The sequence below is a fragment of the Garra rufa genome, chromosome 11 (assembly GCF_049309525.1).
Source record: "Garra rufa chromosome 11, GarRuf1.0, whole genome shotgun sequence".
Taxonomy (NCBI): Eukaryota; Metazoa; Chordata; class Actinopteri; order Cypriniformes; family Cyprinidae; genus Garra; species Garra rufa.
In genome coordinates, this window is record NC_133371.1 from 2,680,456 (window position 1) to 2,702,737 (window position 22,282).

General features: G+C 37.2%; 1 protein-coding gene across 1 annotated transcript; it reads left to right on the forward strand.

The window, feature by feature from the left end:
* Positions 1-1,956: 1,956 nt before the first annotated feature.
* On the forward strand, positions 1,957-10,366 carry LOC141346177 (myelin-associated glycoprotein). Its single transcript, XM_073851088.1, has 4 exons — positions 1,957-2,116; positions 6,409-6,717; positions 8,620-8,877; positions 10,353-10,366. Exons 1-4 carry the CDS (start codon positions 1,957-1,959, stop codon positions 10,364-10,366), a joined length of 741 nt encoding a protein of 246 aa, XP_073707189.1.
* The last annotated feature ends 11,916 nt before the right edge of the window (positions 10,367-22,282 follow it).

A 22,282-nucleotide genomic window follows, 5' to 3' on the forward strand; every position in this document is an offset into this window, starting at 1 on the left:
TTTTTTTAATCATTTTTAATTTAATATTTATTATTTTTCGCTATTTATATCTTATTTCATAATCCTTGAGTCACCTTTAACTCAAACCTCAATGTGTTTGTGTACTTTAGAAAAATAAATACACCTTGTGTAGTTAAATACTGATTTTTTTAATTATATATATATTTTTTTTTGTCAATGAAACTGATCCTTTAAAATAAACACCTGCCTGAGGGAAAAAATAAGAAATTTGTTGACATATTTTTAAACATGCTTTTTAAAAGATTTGGTAACAGGGCTGAGAAAAATCCACCCATCTTCCACTTTAAAATTGTGTAAAAAAATTAAATAGTAAAAAGTTAGAATGTCCAATACAGATTTTGAATAGTTAAATATGTGTATTAGATTCAGTCTTAAAAAAGACTGAAAATTACTTTTGTTTTGTTTTTTGGAAGAGTTTTGGAAGCAAATGACACTCATTCGGTGGAATGGCCCTGAAACAAAGTTGAGATTTCAACGAAAAATCAATAAAATTATCATTGAATCAATGTTATGAAGTGATATTGGTTCAATACCATTTGCACCCACAATTAATAATGAAACAATGGTGAGATTTATACAGAAAATCAATGATTACGTTATTGAATCAATGCCATGTAGTGATTTTGGTTCAACATTTTTGCACCCACTATGCGAAGCAAAATTATTATTTTAGAAATGGTTTCTATTTCCGTGACATCACGGCTGTAACTACAACATACAAACTATGATAGTGCGTATTATGTGCTTTATTCAATGTTAAAAGTGTCTAACGAGAGTTTAAATATATATTTGATTATCTGATAAATGGTTTAAAATAAACAAGAACATTTACTTTTATGATCTCAGTGTTAAACACGTGGTCTTTTTCTGCCATCGTATTATCTTCACAAAATCTCGTTTGCATCTGCTTACATTCTCTACTGTTAGATTTATAACAATGCCTACAAGCATGTCTGTGCAGGCAAAAGCGACACTCATCAAAATCACACCAACAGCATCCTGTGTTAGTTATGTTTTCACACTATGGCTTTTACCATAATTCAGAAGCCTTAGAATGTTATCTAAACATTAAAAAAAAAAACTGAACAAATCAATATATAATTTGTTTTAATTCATATTAAGCAATATTAATTGTTTATTAATGTACTAATTACTAATTATTTTACTAATGTTTTGTAATCTGCAATACAAGTGGTAACATATTTAGCGACAATGTAACACTTCAGGTCCTTTTTCTTTTACTTGTTTCTTCTTCTTCTGGATGTTTCATTTCTTTAAGTTAATGCAAAAGTCATGGCTGAACCCCTAAACATGATTCAAATAATAGTAATAATAAAAAAATGACATTTTAGAAAATTATTTAATAGGTTGTTGAAATTAACTTCTGCTTTTTGCATTTAAGATAAACTTCCGGTGAGATACTGTGACTCCAACACAACTGCAACAACAGGTTACTCATATCTGGGTTGATGTTTAGTCTCATGAAAATTCTCATCACATTTGTTTTGAATTAGAAATTATTGAATTGCAATGTACATTTAAACTTGATTTCTAAATATACAGCTCATCTCAGAAGGCTCCCAGAATGTTTGCTGCAGATCTTCTTGTATTCAGCTTTGTTCTGTCAGGTTGGTCTTTTTTTCTTGTTTTCATATCAAAGGTTGACATCCAGAAAGTTTTATATTTTATTTTATTTTATTCATTTTACATTATATATCATTTCTAATTATTATAAAGTCTAATTATAGCACATTTATATTTCAGCTGCTTGGTGTCAGTCAGTCTTGAACACAATGGTTCCTTCTGATTCCCTGCCTTTTCAACATTTCAAGCGAGAAAGAAAACATTCTTGAAAATTCACCAGAAGTAGCATGGAAACGAGGACATCTGTGGTCACTCTATGAAACAGAGCATTTTAATATCTCTCACCGTCAGATGGAACCAGTGGTGGAAGTGTTGGGTGACCTCCGAAAGAAGAACTGCACTACTGTCATGAGGAACCTCACCGGCCAGCATTCAGATCGTTACTACTTCAAGATTCAAGCTGAGGGCTTTAGTTTGACAGAAACGAAAGCTGTGAGCATACTTGTGTCAGGTAAGGCAGAGCAAGTATTTTAATAATAAACCAAGACATATCAAAACCAAGTGGGTTCAGTGGCATTAAATCTTTGGTGAGGCACATATTATTAAGCTAGTTATATAAAGATTAAATCAAGTTAGGACCCTTTTTTCAATATTAGGTCACTGTTTCTAAACTCTTCTCACAGTCCTCCAAAACCACTTTTTGCTTAGCAGTTAACTTCACATTCAAAGTGTAGTATTCTCACGTTTGGCAGGGCCTTATCCTGATAGCACACGTACATCTCGGAGATGTCTGCATTTACATCTGCAAGATGTAGTTTGCACATCTGCAATACGTCTATTGGACATTTTCTTATCAGATGTCAAATAGACGTCTCTTAGATGTCTTTAAGATGTTTATGAATTATAATGTATGTAAAACTGACATCTTTCAGACGTCTGCCAGACGTTTGTACACAGCAGATGCTTTCCAGATCTAGAGATCTTTAACAGACATCTTGCAGACCTATGTGCTATCTGGGAAGTGTTTAATAAAAGCTTCATGTTGAAGCTGATTATGCGTGCGTCAGGGGCTGTCGGATACACAATATCATCATAATGTAAACACAACATGGTGTCAGAGTGAACGGAAGATGGATAGGCTACGGCTGGAGTCCTAATATCCACGCTTAACTGGGAAGCAACTAACCTTCCCGAGGCATGGTGGAAATTTCAGGCATGCGCAGCTGACCCCTATAGAAAAAGAGTGAGGATGAAAAATTTAGTTATCTTCTCCTGTGGGTAGAAAAGTGCCATGATATTTTTAATACGTTCGAGCAGTTTGTGACAGATCTGCATCTACTTGTCAAGGACTGTAATTATGCAAATAGTGACGAGATGATCCGAGAATGACACATTTGCCGAAAGTGAGAGAGAAACTTTCGAATGTGGGTTCTGAATTAACGCTCAATAAAGTGATAACGTCGCTAGTTCTCACCACCCTGCTGAAAAAAAACTTAGCTGGTGTAAGCTGGAAGTAGCTGGTTTTAGCTGGTCTCCCAGCATGGCCAGCTAAGACCAGCCAGACCAAAAGTGGCCAAAACCCCTCTAAAACCAGCCTGCTGACCAGCAATGACCAGTTTGCAGCCTAGAAATGCTCCTTCAGTGCACCCCAAAGGAACCGCAGTAAAGATAGTTTGCGGTTTGATATTAAGATTGCTTTTGGCTATAAATACACAGTGCACTGTCATAAACATGCAAATAATACCGAATGTCGTTCTCCATGATTTGTGAATTCTTCCTCCTAGCCAAAATCAGGAATTTTTTCGATGCGACTCTTGAATTTATAATGCTTATAGGTTGGAAACTTAGAAGACTGAAGCCATCATCTTAACCAGCATGATCTGTGATTTTTTTTTACCCCTGCTCAAAAAAAAAAAAAAACCAGCTAAAACCAGCCTAGGCTGGTTGGCTGGTCTTAGCTGGTTTAAGCTTGAAGTATCTGGTTTTAGCTGGTCTCCCAGCTGGGAAAGTGGACAAAATCCCTCTAAAACCAGCCTGCTGACCAGCAATGACCAGCTAAAACCAGCCAACCAGCCTAGGCTGGTTTTAGCTGTTTTTTTTTCAGCAGGGCAGTTGCCTCAATCACAGTCAAACCATTGCAAGCAGCATGAATACCTCATGTGAACATAGAGTGTACGCAATCTTTGGCCATACATCAAAAGGCTCAGTTCCAAAGCAATGTAACGCCTAGTACACAGCGAGATACAGCAATAAAGTGACAGTTTGCAGCCTAGAAATGCTCCTTCAGTACGCCCCAAAGGAACCGCAGTAAAGATAGTTTGCAGTTTGATATTAAGATTTCTTTTGGCTATAAATACACAGTGCACTGTCATAAACATGCAAATAATACCGAATGTCGTTCTCCATGATTTGTGAATTCTGGTGATGCTGTCCTCCTGGCCGAAATCAGTAATTTTTTTGATGCAACTCATAATTTTATAATGCTTATAGCTCCGAAGGTTGGAAACTTAGAAGACTGAAACCATCATCTTAACCAGCATGATCTGTGATTTTTTTCACCCCTGCTCAAAAAAAAACAACTAAAACCAGCCTAGGCTTGTTGGCTGGTCTTAGCTGGTTTAAGCTGGAAGTAGCTGGTTTTAGCTCGTCTCCCAGCCTGACCAGCTAAGGCCAGGTTTTAGCTGTTTTTTTTCACCAGGGAGAGCAAAGCTCTTGTCCGTAAACCCCTTGGCAAGTCCGTTATAAGGAATGAGAAAGATAGGCGCATGTTTAACATCCTTTACCAATAAACACGCAGACTGCTTGAATACAAAAACATTTTTTTTTTAGATCAAACTCGATTTGTGTAAGCGTTCACAACTGCAGTGTATCACATGTCAGTGTTTCTTTTTGCTCTGCTCCCTTTTTCTTTCATTGTAATGTCACACGGTGCTGTTCCAGTGAATAAAAGTTTTCCTCATTAGGTAAATTAGCTTATACACACAGTTGTAAACTTTATTCACAGTAAATTCCTTGGTTACTTGGCTTCAATATTTTGAATTGCGAAAGAATATTGATTTTTAATATAGAATATTAATATAGAATTTAAGATTTTTTTTCTCAGTTGACCTATTCTCTGAGCTCTTATCTTGAATATTCTGCATTGTAAAAATTTGACAGTGCAGTTATGGTCAGTTAACCCTTCCCCTGATTGATTTACATCACTATTCTGATTTGTGAAAACTTTCACAGTTCATTATGAGTCAGCTGACCCTTCCCTGAGTCACTAACATCACTATTCTGATTTGTAAAAACTTTTTGTACTTTTTGCAAAAAATGGACGTGAGGCTATCTCTGCAACGGTTTCGCGTATTGAGACCAAATTTGGTGTGTGACATAACAAGCATGACCCGAGGCTATCTGCAGTTTATTTAGTTATTCGTTTTTTGCTTATAACTTATTAATTGTTTGACCAAAAATCACAAAACTGTCTCTTTAGATTCAGTGCATCATGCTCGAACCATCAAACCATACCAAATTTTCCTATGTCAGTCATTTTGGGAATCAGCCATTTTGAATTTAGTCAAAAAATTCTATTTTGTACAAACACATTGGCTTATTGCTACGAAAATCAAAATGTGTCTTCGACATAATTTCCTGACAGTACTCAAAAAGTTTGGGGACAGCGCCACCTTCTGGACAAAAGGTTCTAATGAAAGTTTTTGCTCCCAAAACACTTGTGTCTGGTTCCTGGATCATTAGTGTTGTTCACTGGATTTGTTACTGAATGATTCAGAAATGAATCAGTTAAATGACCCACTAAAGACATTCCCTTTGCGCCACCTACTGGCAAAATTATGTAATTTTACAGCACAGATAAATGAAAAGCTTGTTTACTTGTCAGTCATGTGGTCACTTCTTGTGTTAGTGCTTCTTACCCAGAATTAGCTGAAATCAGACTACATGTCCTAAGTCTGGTTATGCAAATGTACTTAATGCTGTATGCAGTACAAATGCATTTTGTGTTTTGTAATATGTGACCCTGGACCACAAAACCAGTCTTAAGTCGCTGGGGTATATTTGTAGCAATAGCCAAAAATACATTGAATGGGTCAAAAGTATTGATTTTTCTTTTATGTCAAAAATCATTAGGAAATTAAATAAAGATCATGCTCCATGAAGATTTTTTGCAAAATTCCTACTATAAATATATCAAAATGTAATTTTTGATTAGTAATATGCATTGTTAAGAACTTAATTTGGAGAACTTTAAAGGTGATTTTCTCAGTATTTAGATTTTTTTTTTTGCACCCTCAGATTCCAGATTTTCAAATAGATGTATCTTGGGCAAATATTGTCCTATCCTGACAAACCATATATCAATAGAAAGCTTATTTATTGAGCTTTCATATGATGTATAGATCTCAGTTTTGTCAAATTTAACCTTATGACTGGTTTTGTGGTCCAGGGTCACATATGGGTATAATCTGTATCTAAAATTGTCAAAATTGTCTTTTTTCCCTCAAAAGAGGAAGTTTTTCTTAAAATTGTGAGTCATTTTGACCAGTACAACTCAAACAATAACTAAAAAAGGCTGTTATTGACTGTTTATACTGCAGACAGGCTCCTATAAAACATCTGTGACAACTGCATTTACAGTTTATAGAAGGTTAAGCCTGTTCGGAAAAAAAAAAAAAAAAAAAGATTATAAAACTGAAACACTCTAATAGATATTAAAAAAATGCTATTTTCTAAACTGTTCTCAACATTAGACTTTCTACAAATGAATACTTTTACTAAGTTCTCCTCTCAATATCCTGATAGATTCCTTGGCTGAGCCGAATGTGACTGTGCCACTGCTCAGGGAGGATGAGGAGGTGAATCTGACCTGCACTGTTCCAGCTCCCTGCCCCAGTCACCCTCCAAATGTAACATGGGCTCCTGCATTAGGTGCTGATGTAACACAGAGGACCCAGCTGAACGCTGATGGGACTCACAGTGTTTCTGCCATCTTGAAATTGGTCCCGTCATTCCACCATCATAACTTGAAAGTGAACTGTGTCTCCATCCATCCTCTACACAGAAAGAACAAACCCCTGCTCAGCTACAAGACCGTCATCTTCAGTGTGAACTGTGAGATTTGAACCCAACACAGTTTGTAGCATTTTTAGGGGCCAATTAAGCACCGAATCTGCGAAGGCACCTATTTTTTTCATTGGCGTTCTTCTTCTGCTCTTGAGTCTAAGGCAGCCCATAGAACCGTTTGCGTGAGAGTTTGGAACACTGATCGAGGACAGTCTCAACATTAACCATAGCAAGTTTGGAGTCTCTAACTCTAACTCTCTTCTAAACCATTTCTTTTTTTCTTCTGATTCCTTGGTTAATGCATTGAGTCAAATGGACACCAAAATTTAAAAATTGTAAGGTTTAGTTTTTTTTTTCTATTCCTCCTTTTTCAAACTCATCCTAGACGGTTTGTCTGATTTTCACCAAAATTGGCACAGATCATCTTCACACCATGCTCGCAAAAAGTTATGGAATTCATGTTGATTAGTCAAATGTTCTCGAATAATGCACAGACGAATTCTACAGCCAGCATGGAAAAATGGATGTCTCTGCAACAGTTTGGCATATTGAGACCAAACTTGGTGTGTGACATAACAAGCATGACCTGAGGCTGTCAACAAAACTGTCTCTTTAGATTCAGTGCATCATGCTGAGTTGAACCATACCCAATTTTCCCATGTCAGCCATTTTGGGCGTCGGTCATTTTGAATTTAGTCAAAAAAGGCTGTTTTGTACATAAGCATTGGCGTATTGCTATGAAACTCAAAATGTTTTTTTGACACCAAGGTCTGACAGTACTCAAAAAGTTTGGGGACAGTGCCACCTTCTGGCCAAAAAGTTCTAATGAAATTTTAAAAAATGCTAATAACTTTTGTTTACATTAGCCTATTGTAATGTGCCTATTGTGATCTTGCTTTATTCCTTGGATAATTACGAGGACATCAACACCAATTATGGCATAATTGGATGAACTTTCTGTCCGTCTTTTTGATTAATGTTGAAAACCTACTTTTTCTAACTCCTCCTAGACTGTTAGTCTGACTTTCACCAAATTTGACTCAGATTTCAGACCATGCTGGCCAAAAATTGTAGATTTCATGTCAATATACGAAACAGTTTTCATTTAGCACATCAACAAATTTGCTGGAAAGATGCCAAACTGCATCTGAAGCTGTATCTCTGGAAAGCTTTGACATATTGACACCAAATTGTGGATGTGCCATTGTCACCTTACACTGACCACGCCACATAAATTTGGTGATCTATTGGTCAAGAGTAACAAACCATACATTAAACATTAGTTATGACATTTCTAAAAATGCTAATAATTTTTCATTGCATTAGCCTATGAAACTGGTCTCAAAACATACATACCAATTATGCCGTAGTTGGCTGAACTTCCTGTCCGGCGTTTTAAGTATTGTTGAAAACCTTGGTTTTGGACAGAGGACAGTCTTAACATTAACCATAGCAAGTTTGAACCATTCATCTGATTTTCACAAAAATCGAGTCACATCATCATCAGGCTGTGGTGACAAAAAGTTATGAATTTTGTGTCAATAGACCGAACCATTTTTGTATAGCAATGCAACAAATTTGAGCCATGATGCCAAAATGACTCTGAGGCTTTATCGCTACAAAGTTTTGACATATTGACACCAAACTTTGTGTGTCATTTTCACCTCAGACTGAACACACCACATCGATTTGATAACAGCGCCACCCATTGGTAAAAAGTGATAACCCATTAAATCATATTACTAGTGGATGTTTTTATAATTTTTCACCCATTTTGACTAAAAACATCTTAAAAGGCCTTCAATTGCTCATTGCTTCAGTTGCTCTGATGCTTGCTGCCTTGCTTGCCTAGTGTTTGGCCCCGTAATTGCTGCTTGCAGCTATATTTCTTTTTATTTGTTGTTTTGAAAATACATACTCTGTTTTTTTTTCTATCCATCCATCCAACAGATCCTCCTAAGGAAACATGGATCTCTCTCACAGGCTCAGTCTGGCTGGGTAATAATGTGACTCTCACCTGTCAAAGTAATGCCAACCCTCCAGCGGGCCACAGGTGGTTTATGAAGACAGCAGGAGTGGAGGAAGAACTGGCCGTCTCACATGTGCTTTCCTTCACTGCGGCCCATGAGAACACTGGGGAATACATTTGTGAGGTGCAAAATCCATACGGTGCGATGAACTCCACAATTCTACAGATCACTGTCCCAGGTCAGTCTGTGCTTGAGATTGTCGGGTTTCACCATTGTTAGTTTTTCTCAATGACTTCGGCATCCATGTCTTTTTCTCAGAAACACAATCAGGAATAAAAGAAGAAAACATTAAGCAAACAAGCAAAATTAAGATATAATTTACACCTGTGATTAAAAGCTGAATTGTGCTGCCAAATATTTTTTTGGAACATAAGTTAAAAAAGAACAGCATTTATTCAAAATATAAATCTTTTCCAACAATGTAAATCTATGCTATCACGTTTTATTATTTAACACATCCTTGGTGAATAAAAGTATTAATTTCTTTCAAAAAAAAGAAAGAATAAAAATGTATTAACCCTGCACTTTTGAACAGTAGTGTATATTATTAGAAAACCTTTCTATTTTAAATAAATGCTGTTCATTTGAACTTTCTCATCAAACTTTATTCATCAAAGAATCTTAAAAAATTATCACAGGTTCCAAAAAATATTAGCAGCACTGATAATTAATCAGTATATTGGAATGACTTCTGAAGGATCATGTGACACTTAAGACTGGAGTAACAGCTGATGAAAAATCAGCTTTGCATCATAAATTATATTTTGAAGTACATTAAAAGAAAAAAATATATTTTATATTGTAATAATATTTTGCAGTATTATTGTTTTTTTTTTTTTTGTATTTTTGATCAAATAAATGCAGTTTTTATGAGCATTTGAAACATGATTAAAACATTACAAGTCTTACTGATCCCAAACTTTTGAGCGGTAGGGTAGATCTGTGTAAAAATAATAATGGAGGCAAGAGATGCCCAAGTGGTAATAAATAGATACAGAAGAGTTAAGAACCTGATATTGGGGGTTGAGGAACAGCAGAGAATACCAAACTGATTTTAGACCTGTAACCACCCAAATGAACTGCCGATGGTCAGCAAAATAAGATTTAAACCAGTTTAAAGGCTGTCCCCAAATACCAAAAGATGAATAAGTAAAAGACTATGATCAACAGTATCAAAAGCGGCACTGAGATCAAAAACTGAGCCAGAATCAGAGGTCAACAATAAGTCATTGCTAACTTTGTCCAAGGCTATTTCAGTAAAGTGAAATTTATGAACACCTGACTAAAGGGGTTTGAAAAGATCATTAACTCTGAGTTGGTTATACAAGGTAACGGCAACAGAAAAATATTTTTTGTCAATAATGTAAGATTTAAGATGCCGTGATAATTGTTAAAATCAGGTCAGCAGATTTTTTTTTTTTTGGCATAGGAATAACAGGAGCAGTCTTTAATGCCAATTCTTTGTTTTTGCAGGCATATCCTTCATTGCTTTCCTCTCAATTTTGGCAGCATTATTAGTGCTTATATTTGCACTGCTTGCACTTCTTATTCTTACGATTTACCGAAGGTAAGATCTTGCAAGATTTAAAAAATATATATATATATATTTTATACATTATTTGAAATAAGTGAAAATGTTTTCTTGTTATACAGGTCTAAAGAACTGATAAGAAGTGTAAGTATGTTTTATACTTTTTATCTTTCATTTTTGCTGTATGTCGTGGCCAAAAGTTTTGAGAATGACACAAAAATTAGTTTTCACAAAGTTTGCTGCTAAACTGCTTTTAGATCTTTGTTTCAGTTGTTTCTGTGATGTACTGAAATATAATTACAAGCACTTCATACGTTTCAAAGGCTTTCATCGACAATTACATGACATTTATGCAAAGAGTCAGTATTTGCAGTGTTGGCCCTTCGTTTTCAGGACCTCTGCAATTCGACTGGGCATGCTCTCAATCAACTTCTGGGCCAAATCCTGACTGATAGCAACCCATTCTTTCATAATCACTTCTTGGAGTTTGTCAGAATTAGTGGGTTTTTGTTTGTCCATGTTACGACTCCCTAATTTTGGCATCTAGGGTTTTGGGAGGTAACATTTAAATAGATAAAAAAGAACAATCAAGCTCAGTACTTTTCTCTGCTTTGGAAGTGTGGATGTGTGTAACTAATAAAGAACAGACAGAGACAATCGGATTCAGACTTTACGTTTAGTGAGATTCTCTGTTATACACTTACATAGCTCTCAATAAGAATAATATCAATCAATCATATAAACAATAAACCCAAGATACCTTCAAGAAATCCAACGATAATCTATTTACAAATTTTATACAAGTGAAAGACAACAAAAGTGAGGGACAAGAGCGGTGCTAAAAGAAAGAAAATAATAAAACATAAATCCTCTAACTAGCCCCAAATCAAGACTAAACTAAACAAAAGAAATGAAAGAAAATAACATCTTCAGCGTAAAACGCCACTGACTACTCTGACTCACAAACATAAATACAAAGATGGGCATCCGCTCGATAACTAGTGTGTCTAGACAACTTTACCCTGCGTGTAGTAAGATGTAAGTCACGTGACATGCTGAGCTGGTCCCATCACCATGTGTCGAGGTAGGACTGAGAGTCGAGTCACAGCGCAAACGCGTCCAAATGGATAATCAAAACAAGAGTAAAGTTTAACAAGAGCAAACTCAAACACACGATAATTCAAATTCAGCAGAAATAACAACAAAAACGAGAGCAAGACAAGCAAACGTGGGAGAGCAAACAAATGAAAAGCAATCGCTCCTCCCGATCTCACGTTACATCCGCGTCTTTATACGCGCCCATTGACGTCTGATTGGTCCTTCAGGTGTTACTCAGGATTGATGATTGACGACAGCGCGATCCAACCACAGGCTCTGTGAGATAATAGAGAGAGAGAAAAAGAAAAAAACCCTCTCCCCGAACAATAAGAGACATAACACCCCCATCCTTAAAAACAAACATATACCCATGTTTGATAACACCAATCACAACAATAGACGCTAATTCTTAGATTCGTGACAAAGCGTCTGCCACTACATTATCCCTACCCTTCTTGTACCGGATCTCGAGATTGTAATCCTGAAAAACAAGAAACCACCTCATCAATCTCTGATTCTGATTACGCATACGGGTAATAAAGGTTAACGGGTTGTGATCGGTGTAAACAATCACAGGACAAGTAGAAGAGCCAACATAAACCTCAAAGTGTTGAACTGCTAACAGCAAAGCCAAGGCTTCCTTCTCTATTGTTGAATAATTCCGTTGACTTCCACTGAACTTTTTAGAAAAGTAACAAATGGGGTGATCAATTCCATCCTTATCCTCCTGTAGGAGTACTGCCCCAGCTCCCACATCACTCGCGTCCACCTCCAACTTAAACGCCACAGAAAAATCTGGAGCAGCCAGGACGGGCTCACTACATAACAACACTTTAATATTGTCAAATGCCATTTGGCATGCAGAAGTCCAAACAAACGGCTCTGAAGGACTAAGCAAAGTGGTTAGTGGTGTAGCAACTGATGAAAAATTTCGGCAAAAACACCGATAATAACCGGCCATACCCAAAAATCTACGCAGCTCGCGTCGAGTTTTAGGCACCGGAAACTCATTTATAGCTGCAATTTTTGCCATTACTGGACGTACCTGACCATACCCCACCTCTTTGCCTAGATAGGTCACTGTAGCCTTACCAATTTCGCATTTCGCCAAATTCACTGTTAATGAAGCCTCCTGTAAACGCTTAAAAACAGTTTCTAAAAGTGTTATGTGCTCGGACCAACTCTGTGAGTAAATCACTAAGTCATCAAGGTAAGCATTACAATTTGGAATGTCAGCAAGGACTAGATTAACCAACCTCTGAAAAGTGGCTGCGGCATTTCGCAGACCAAACGCCATGACTTTATATTGCAGAAAACAGTCAGGTGTCACGAAAGCTGAAATTTCAGAGGCTCTGGGAGTTAACGGAACTTGCCAATATCCTTTGAGTAAATCTAATTTACTCACGAATCTGGCAGAACCCACGCTGTCCACGCAATCCTCCATTCTTGGCATTGGGAAACAGTCAGGAACCGTTACAGCATTAACCCGTCTGTAATCAGTACAAAAGCGTGCTGTACCATCTGACTTCTGTACTAAAAGACATGGAGAACTCCATGAGCTAACACTAGGACTGGCCAAACCCTTCTCCAACAGATACTGAACTTCCTTCTTCATTACAGCTCTTTTAACAGAGTTAACTCTATAAGGGTGTTGTTTGATTGGATGAGCACCACCTACATCGATGTCATGTTGTAAAACATTTGTAAGTGTAGGCACATCCCCCAAAATAGAAGAAAACTTACTAAGAAGTTTAACCACTTCCTCCTCCTGATCAGCATTAAGATGTGCTAAGAAACTTGACAAATTAGCTAAAGTTTCAGAATTAGTCAATCGTGCAGACGACAATGGAGCATCAGACTCCATTAATCCATCAGAATCATCTTGCTGCTCTGCAACTGAACCGGAGTCACACACAACCCCTATTGGATGAACGGAATCATCTTCCTTTTCGTGAGACTTCACATCATCTCTGGTAAAATACGCTTTCAACATGTTGACATGACATACCCGTTTTTGACGTTTCCTGTCTGGCGTACTCAACACGTAATCTGTCTCTCCCCGCTTCTCCAAGATCTTATAGGGACCCGAGAAACGTGCTGTTAACGCTGCTCCAGGAACAGGAAGAAGAACCAGCACCTGGTCGCCCACTGCAAAAGATCTACTTACAGCAGATTTGTCATACCACCTTTTCATCTTCCCCTGAGCTTTAGTCAATGATTCACGAGCCAGCATGCAAGCCTTCTGAAGTCTGTCATGAAACTTACTCACATAGTCTAATACATTTGTTTTTTTGGATTCTGCAATACCTAACATCCTATCTTTCAAGACTTTCAGTGGTCCTTTCACAGCATGGCCAAACACCAGCTCTGATGGACTGAACTTAAGAGACTCCTGTACTGCATCACGAATTGCAAATAAAAGCAAGGGGACACCTTCATCCCACTCTGATCCTGTCTCAAGACAGTACTTCCTAAGCATTGCTTTTAGTGTTTGATGGAACCTTTCCAGAGATCCCTGACTCTCTGGATGAAAGGCACTGGATATGCGGTGAGTAATATTAAGTGATTTAAAAACCTGAGCACACAATGTGGAAAGGAAATTAGTTCCCTGATCCGTCTGAACGATTCTCGGTAAACCAAAAGTGGTAAAGAACTTTATTAACGTTTTAACCACTGATCGAGCTGTGATATTGCGAAGAGGAATCGCTTCTGGGTATCTGGTAGCCGTACACATAATGGTAACTAAAAACTGATTACCGGACTTGGTCTTGGGTAAAGGACCAACACAGTCTACGATCACATGCTCAAAAGGGTCGCCTATGACAGGGATTGGAATTAAAGGTGCTGGTGGAATCACCTGATTCGGTTTCCCAGAATACTGGCAAACATGACAAGTCTCACAAAACTGCACCACATCACGCTTCAAACCATACCAAAAGAAATGTTGTAGAATACGGTTGTATGTTTTTGTCACTCCTAAGTGCCCTGACAACAAATGATCATGCGCCAAGGATAATACCTGCCGGCGAAAAATTGAGGGAACCACAACCTGATACACTACGTTCCACTCATCCTCAGTTGCATTACTTTTATGCCACTTCCGCCTTAATAAACCATCTTCGACAACAAATGAGACATTACTGAGTTCTGATCTCTCAGCCAGTTTAAAACACTTCACAAGTGAAACATCATTCTTCTGAGCTTCAATCAATTTGTCACGAGTTATGTTCAAGGCCAATGGACCACTCACTACAACCTCACTCACTGGTCACCAATATGACTCTTGACTTCAGGCCCTTCCTCAGCTTACTTATCTACACATAAGAAAGAGTCAGATAAAGACACCTCATTAGTTTTCTTTGATTGTGCACGTGTAATCACGCAAGCGGTAAATGCATTTGGATATCTCTGAGACAATTCATCTGTGTCATACTCTGTTGACAATGTATCGGTCACTTCGAGTGAAGGTACCACCTTTCCTCCGGCCAGGTCATTACCTAAAATAAAGGATACGCCAGTCCACCAGTCTCTTGAGGATTGACCACAAGTTCTCAATGGGATTAAGATCTGGGGAGTTTCCAGGCCATGGACCCAAAATTTCAACGTTTTGGTCCCCGAGCCACTTAGTTATCACTTTTGCCTTATGGCACGGTGCTCCATCGTGCTGGAAAATGCATTGTTCTTCACCAAACTGTTGTTGGATTGTTGGAAGAAGTTGCTGTTGGAGGGTGTTTTGGTACCATTCTTTATTCATGGCTGTGTTTTTGAGCAAAATTGTGAGTGAGCCCACTCCCTTGGATGAGAAGCAACCCCACACATGAATGGTCTCAGGATGCTTTACTTTTGGCATGACACAGGACTGATGGTAGCGCTCACCTTTTCTTCTCCGGACAAGCCTTTTTCCAGATGCCCCAAACAATCGGAAAGAGGCTTCATCGGAGAATATGACTTTGCCCCAGTCCTCAGCAGTCCATTCGCCATACTTTTTGCAGAAGATCAATCTGTCCCTGATGTTTTTTTTCAGAGAGAAGTGGCTTCTTTGCTGCCCTTCTTGACACCAGGCCATCTTCCAAAAGTCTTGGCCTCACTGTGCGTGCAGATGCGCTCACACCTGCCTGCTGCCATTCCTGAGCAAGCTCTGCACTGGTGGCACTCCGATCCCGCAGCTGAATCCTCTTTAGGAGACGATCCTGGCGCTTGCTGGACTTTCTTGGACGCCCTGAAGCCTTCTTAACAAGAATTGAACCTCTTTCCTTGAAGTTCTTGATGATCCTATACACTGTAAATTGTTGATTTAGGTGCAATCTTAGTAGCCACAATATCCTTGCCTGTGAAGCCATTTTTATGCAACGCAATGATGGCTGCACGCGTTTCTTTGCAGGTCACCATGGTTAACAATGGAAGAACAATGATTTCAAGCATCACCCTCCTTTTAACATGTCAAGTCTGCCATTCTAACCCAATCAGCCTGACATAATGATCTCCAGTCTTGTGCTCGTCAACATTCTCACCTGAGTTAACAAGACCATTACTGAAATGATCTCAGCAGGTCCTTTAATGACAGCAATGAAATGCAGTGGAAAGTTTTTTTCGGGATTAAGTTCATTTTCATGGCAAAGAAGGACTATGTAATTCATCTGATCACTCTTCATAACATTCTGGAGTATATGCAAATTGCTATTATAAAAACTTAAGCAGCAACTTTTCCAATTTCCAATATTTATGTAATTCTCAAAACTTTTGGCCACGACTGAAAATTCAAGTCCTACAAATTACAAATATTGTACAGTACAGCCATCACTTCTACCACAAAAGACTGCTTTGTAAATAATCTTCCTGATTTGTCTCAATTCCTTAGCATATCCAATAGCTCAGAAAAACTTGACGATGTGACAGATATGGACTATTTTTCTAGAACACTTTAGATATAATGAGCACACTCATGCCATAAAGAAATGAGCCTGGAAAATAGAGCGCAGCTGGAAGAAAACTAGAGGCATTTCTTATTGCATGGTGAGAAAGTACTTTCTCTTACAGAAAAACCTTAAAACTACTATACTGATTACTTTTTGTCTCTTTTAAAAGAAAACAAACACAACCCTAGGTATTTATTCAATGCAGTGGCTAAATTAATGAAAAATAAAGCATCAACAGGCATTGACATTTCCCAACAGCACAGTAATGACTTTATAAACTACTTTACTTCAAAGATCAATACTATCAGAGATAAAATTGTAACCAAGCAGACATCAGGTACAGTATCGCATGAGATATACTGAGCGCTATAGATCCCCTGAGGTACAATACCACTTAGGAGAGGAGGAATTGTGTAATCTTGTTAAATCACCAAAACCAGCAACATATATGTTGGGCCCTTATTCCATCCAAGCTAAAAAAAAAAAAAAAGGTGCTTCCAGAAGTCATAGATCCTCTTCTGAATATTATTAATTCATCATTGTCATTAAAATATGTCCCAAAAGCCTTCAAACTGGCTGTTATTAAGCCTCTCATTAAAAAAACACAACTTGACCCAAACAAATTAATTCATTAATTAATTACAGACTGATCTCAAATCTCCTTTTTCTGTCAAAGGTAAAGGTAGTATCCTCACAATTATGTTCCTTCTTAAAGAAAAATGGTAGCTGTGAGGATTTCCCGTCAGGATTTAGACTGTATCATAGTACTGAGACTGCTCTCATTAGAGTTACAAATGACCTGCTCTTATGATTTGATCATAGTTGTATATCTTCATTAGCGCTACTGGATCTTAGCACTGCGTTCCAATATTCTTATGTTGGCATTAGTGGAGGTGCATCGGCATGCTTCAAATCATACTTATCTGACGACCATCAATTCCAGAATTTTCTCTACAGCATCATGGGTAATTTTGTTTTTCACCATGAATTCAGTTACTAAACACGATTATTTAAAAAAACAAAAAAGTTTTCTATGTTATATGTCCATGCACTGCCTCAGTTGCACATACAGAAGAGCAGCAGCAGTTTGAGTCCCTGTCCCAGAAGCACTCTCTGCATGTCTCTGCCAGTAATGAGTCTTATGGGGAAGACACAGCCTAACGACTGCGTCTCTTGTGTCAGAAAGCCTCACTGGCGGAGAAGACGGGGAGGGGCTGAGTCAGTAATAGAATAACATGGAAGCGTAATGCAAACATCAGTGTTACATCAAGAATCTTGAACAGCCAGTACAGTTCAACAATTTGAAAACTTAATGCTCCTATTTTCAAGTCTTGTCGGTTTAAGCATTCAAGTGAAACTGAGCAAAACGACACAAAAATTACTTAAAAATGCATATACATAGCACTGCGTCTCAGACAGTGCGCTATTAAAGGAACACTCCACTTTTTTTGGAAATAGGCTCATTCTCCAACTTCCCCCGAGTTAATAAGTTGAGTTTTACCGTTTTGAAATCCATTCAGCCGTTCTCCTGTTCTGGCGATATCACTTTTAGCATAGCTTAGCATAGATAATTGAATCCTATTAGACCAATAGCATCGCGTTCAAAAATGACCAACGAGTTTCCATATTTGTTGTATTTAAAACTTGACTCTTCTGCAGTTATATCGTGTACTAAGACCGGTGGAAATGCAAAGCTGCGAGTTTCTAGGCTGATAAGATTAGTTACTACACTCCCATTCCGGCGTAATAGTCAAGGCAGTTTGCTGGCGTAATATGGCCGAAGCAGGCAGAGTAATATCAGAAATGAGTTCCCAGCTAGTTTAGCATTTGCACATGTGCTGCGTGGTATTACAGCGCCTGCTTTGGCCATATTACGGCAGCAAACTTTCTTGACTATTACGCCGGAATGGGAGTGTAGTTCCTAATCTTAACAGCCTAGAAAATTAAAGCTTTGCATTTCCGCCGGTCTTAGTACACGATATAACTACAGAAGAGTCAAGTTTTAAATAGGACAAATACCGAAACTCGTTGGTCATTTTTGAACACGATGCTATTGGTCTAATAGGATTCAATGATCTATGCTAAGCTATGCTAAAAGTGATATCGCCAGAACAGGAGAACGGCTGAATGGATTTAAAAACGGTAAAACTCAACTTATTAACTTAACTTTTTTATTTCCAAAAAAGTTTTCCTTTAAAGGAGTAGTTCACTTTCAGAATAAGAATTTACAGATAGCGTACTCACCCCCTTGTCATCCAAGATGTTCATGTATTTCTTCCTTCAGTCGTAAAGAAATTATGTTTTTTGAGGAAAACATTTCAGGATTTTTCTCCATATAATGGACTTCTATGGTGCCCCCGAGTTTGAACTTCCAAAATGTAGCTTCAAAGGGCTCTAAATGATCCCAGCCGAGGAAGAAGGGTCTTATCTAGTGAAATGATTGGTTATTTTCTAAAAACATTTATAATTTATATACTTTTTAATCTCTACACAGAGTAGACATAGAGCTAGAGGTAAAAAATTATATAAATTGTATTTTTTTTTTTTTTACTAAATAAACGATTGTTTTGCTTTCCTCGTCTTTGATTGTTTAGAGCCATTTAAAGCTGCATTTTGGAAGTTCAAACTCGGGGGCACCATAGAAGTCCATTATATGGAGAGAAATCCTGAAATGTTTTCCTCAAAAAAACATAATTTCCTTATGAACGTAACACTGAAGAAAGAAAGACATGAACATCTTGGATGACAAGGGGGTGAGTACATTATCGGTACATTTTTGTTCTGAAAGTGAACTACTCCTTTAAGTTCTCTTTTGAGTCTTACAATGCTTGAAAGTAAAAGTAAACACCAAATTAAGTCATAATGCATTTTTTTTTGAGTATCCTTATTAATCGAGTTAATGGAGTTAAAATAAGCAGTTGGGAGAAAAACATCCTACAAGACATTTTCAAAGTTGCTTTCAGCTATTCAGAATATCTATTCCAAAATTTTGTACATAATACGTATGTACAAAATTTTGGAATAGATATTCTGAATAGCTGAAAGCAACTTTGAAAATGTCTTGTAGGATGTTTTTCTCCCAACTGCTTATTAAACTAATGATTAATTATAAAATAATTATTTATTATGCAATTAATCTATAAAATTAAATGTCACTTTGCAGGGCACTTAAAAACACTCTAGTCTTGAACTTTCAGAAGAATGCCAGAAAATATTGTAATTCTTCAGCAGCCGAAGGCACTATCTCTACGAGAATCATCTCTCTCAACTCCACTGCTATTTTTTTCTACTTATTTATTTATTGATATTTTAAGATATGTTAGCATAGAAATCAGTACAATTAAAAAAATAGATTAACAGTGTTTTCATGTTTGCGTAATTTCTTGACATAAGCTGAGGATATGGACGCTATAAATAAATGTATTAATGTCTCTCAGACAGCATATCATAGCTCACAGCATTAGTTACAACTAGGTTTCTCATACACACAGATACACTCAAAATCACACAAACTTACAATTGTTCTACATTATGATAAAGACATTAGCAGGATCTACAGTTGTGGTCAAAAGTCTACATACACCTTACAGAATTTGCAAAATGTTAATTATTTTACCGAAAAAAATAAGGTTCTTTTTTATTTAGTACTGACCTGAATAAAATATTTCACATAAAGGATATTTACATATAGTCCACAAGAGAAAATAAAAGTTTACATACATGATTCTTAATACTGTGTTTTGTTTGGTGATAGTTGTTCACGAGTCCCTTGTTTCAGGCAAGGGGTGAAAACTTATTGAATTTGACAACCAGGGTAAATTTAATGTAGCTTCTGAGGGGCAATACTAAATAAAAGAAGTATAACATATAGGCAGAATAGGACAAATGTACACATCTTCATTTGGTTCAAAAGTTTCCACCCCCTGGCTCTTATTGCATTGTGTTTCCTTCTGAAGCATCAGTGAGCCCTTGAACCTTGTGTAATAGTTGCATATGAGTTCCTCAGTTGTCCTCAGTGTGAAAAGATGGTTCTCAAAAGCATACAGTCATTGTTGGAAAGGGTTCAAATACACAAAAATGCTGAAAATGAAAAGAATATGTGAGAGTTTTCTAAAGAACTGCAGGCAGTTTAACTGTTCATGACAAACAAGGGACTCATTAACAACTTTCACTAAAAAAACAGCTGTGGATCATTCAGATAACAACACTGTATTAAGAATCAAGCGTATGTAAACTTTTGAACAGGGTCATTTTCAATCCTTATTTTGGTAAAATAATCAACATTTTGCAGATTCTGCAAAATGTAAACTTTTGACTTCAAGTGTATGTGTAAAGTGCTGAACACAAAAAAATAAAACCCAACCACTAGCATAATTAATGCGCAAATGCTTAAAATCTTTTCAAAACTGCCTATATTTACTTATGAGAGTTACTGGTGCCTCAGTCAATGAGTAACAATGCAGATACAAAATCTGACCTCATAAAACCACAATTACTTAACGTAATCATTAGCCTACGAATAACACAAAAACTAAAGTACTGAAATCGATACGTCAAGTGATTTCATGCAAATACAGACAAACAAAATGACGTAACCAGCAGAGGCATGCCAGTTATTCTGAATCAACCCTATATTTCAACACGTTTGCGAGGGAACAGGGGAATGTAATACTCTTTCAATAGAAAGCATAAGTTTTGCGAGTGAAGACAAAGATTCTCAAGGAAACACAAAAGCATTGAAATCTATATCTTTCTCCCATTGGATAATGCAGTCTGCTTGTTAAAGCATGCAGACTCTAATAAAACAGTACTTAAAACAGTCTATTCGTGTCACAATAATGAGTGTTTCACCCAAAACTGCTTCCTCATTCCTTTATCAGTGCCTACTTCCTCCGTTTTCAAAATGAAATTAAAACATTTTATCCTATACAATTCTTGTTGAATCAGCTGAGTGAGTTGCGTAAGGTTCTTATAACAAAGATAATTGTGTTTCGTTTGTGCAATTCAATACAATTCAAAGAGACACACCTGGATACTTCAAAGAAAAACGACATAGCAGTCCAGACACGTTAAAAGTGGTTTAAGCATGCACAGTCTAACCTTCAAAAACATCTCATGCTTGTTACTTTTTTTTAACAGTTATGACTAGGTTTAGTAGACACATTGGCATGTATAAAAATAAGTCACAGATAATGATGCTAGACACGCAACTCTTATGACAGATCACCAGTCTGATAAGTAATGCCTGATGGAAAAAGTCATTCATCTTCCACTACGCTAGCATTCCAGGAAACGTGCTTTCTAATAACAATTATTTTCAACAAATACTACCATCCTCACCATTTACACACACGCAAATCCAACTTCTTGCTTGCCAACTTGTTAAATAGTGTTTTGTTCTTTAAAAAAAACAGAGAACATATTGTGAAGAATGGAAAAAATGCAGTCAAGGTTCAAAACATTTAAACTCTAAAATAAGATATAAAAGTAGTGTGAATAAATCCATCAGCTTCACCATCTCTTTGGTTTACTAATCAGTTTTTTCACAAAATGACAAAACTGGACCGACCATTGTTGTACAGTAAAAAAAAAGACACTAAACTAAAGAGATGTAACAAAAAGAAAATAGTGGAGACTGCAACAAGCATTATGGGATAGCAGCAACTTTAGGTTGAAGGTTGTATCAGCGATTTCTAGCCTGAAACATAAAGTGTCAAATTCAGCTGACCTTTCATCACGATCCACTCGCTGCCTGCCCCATAAATTGTCTGTGAAAAAACCGCGTCTCTCTGGTCAGCCTAAGGTCCGAGATATGCCAAAAAAACAATCGGCGCTATCAATTATTCCACAGATAAACAAACAGTGTTCCAACCAATCAGCGTCAGGGGTTTGGTGTTGTGGACTTTCGCTCCGCCTCCCTCACATCCCTGCACCAGTAGGAAAGTCCACAACACCAAACCCCTGACGCTGATTGGTTGGAACACTGTTTGTTTATCTGTGGAAAGGTTGGTAGTGCCGATTGTTTTTTTGGCATATCT

What these genes read in the sequence shown, in the direction of transcription:
- LOC141346177 (XM_073851088.1), top strand. Translation starts at nt 1,957, where the DNA reads ATGGAACCAGTGGTGGAAGTGTTGGGTGACCTCCGAAAGAAGAACTGC. An exon ending in TGTGAGCATACTTGTGTCAG is followed by an intron (nt 2,117 to 6,408) that starts GTAAGGCAGAGC and finishes ATATCCTGATAG; the next exon opens with ATTCCTTGGCTGAGCCGAAT. An exon ending in CGTCATCTTCAGTGTGAACT is followed by an intron (nt 6,718 to 8,619) that starts GTGAGATTTGAA and finishes TCCATCCAACAG; the next exon opens with ATCCTCCTAAGGAAACATGG.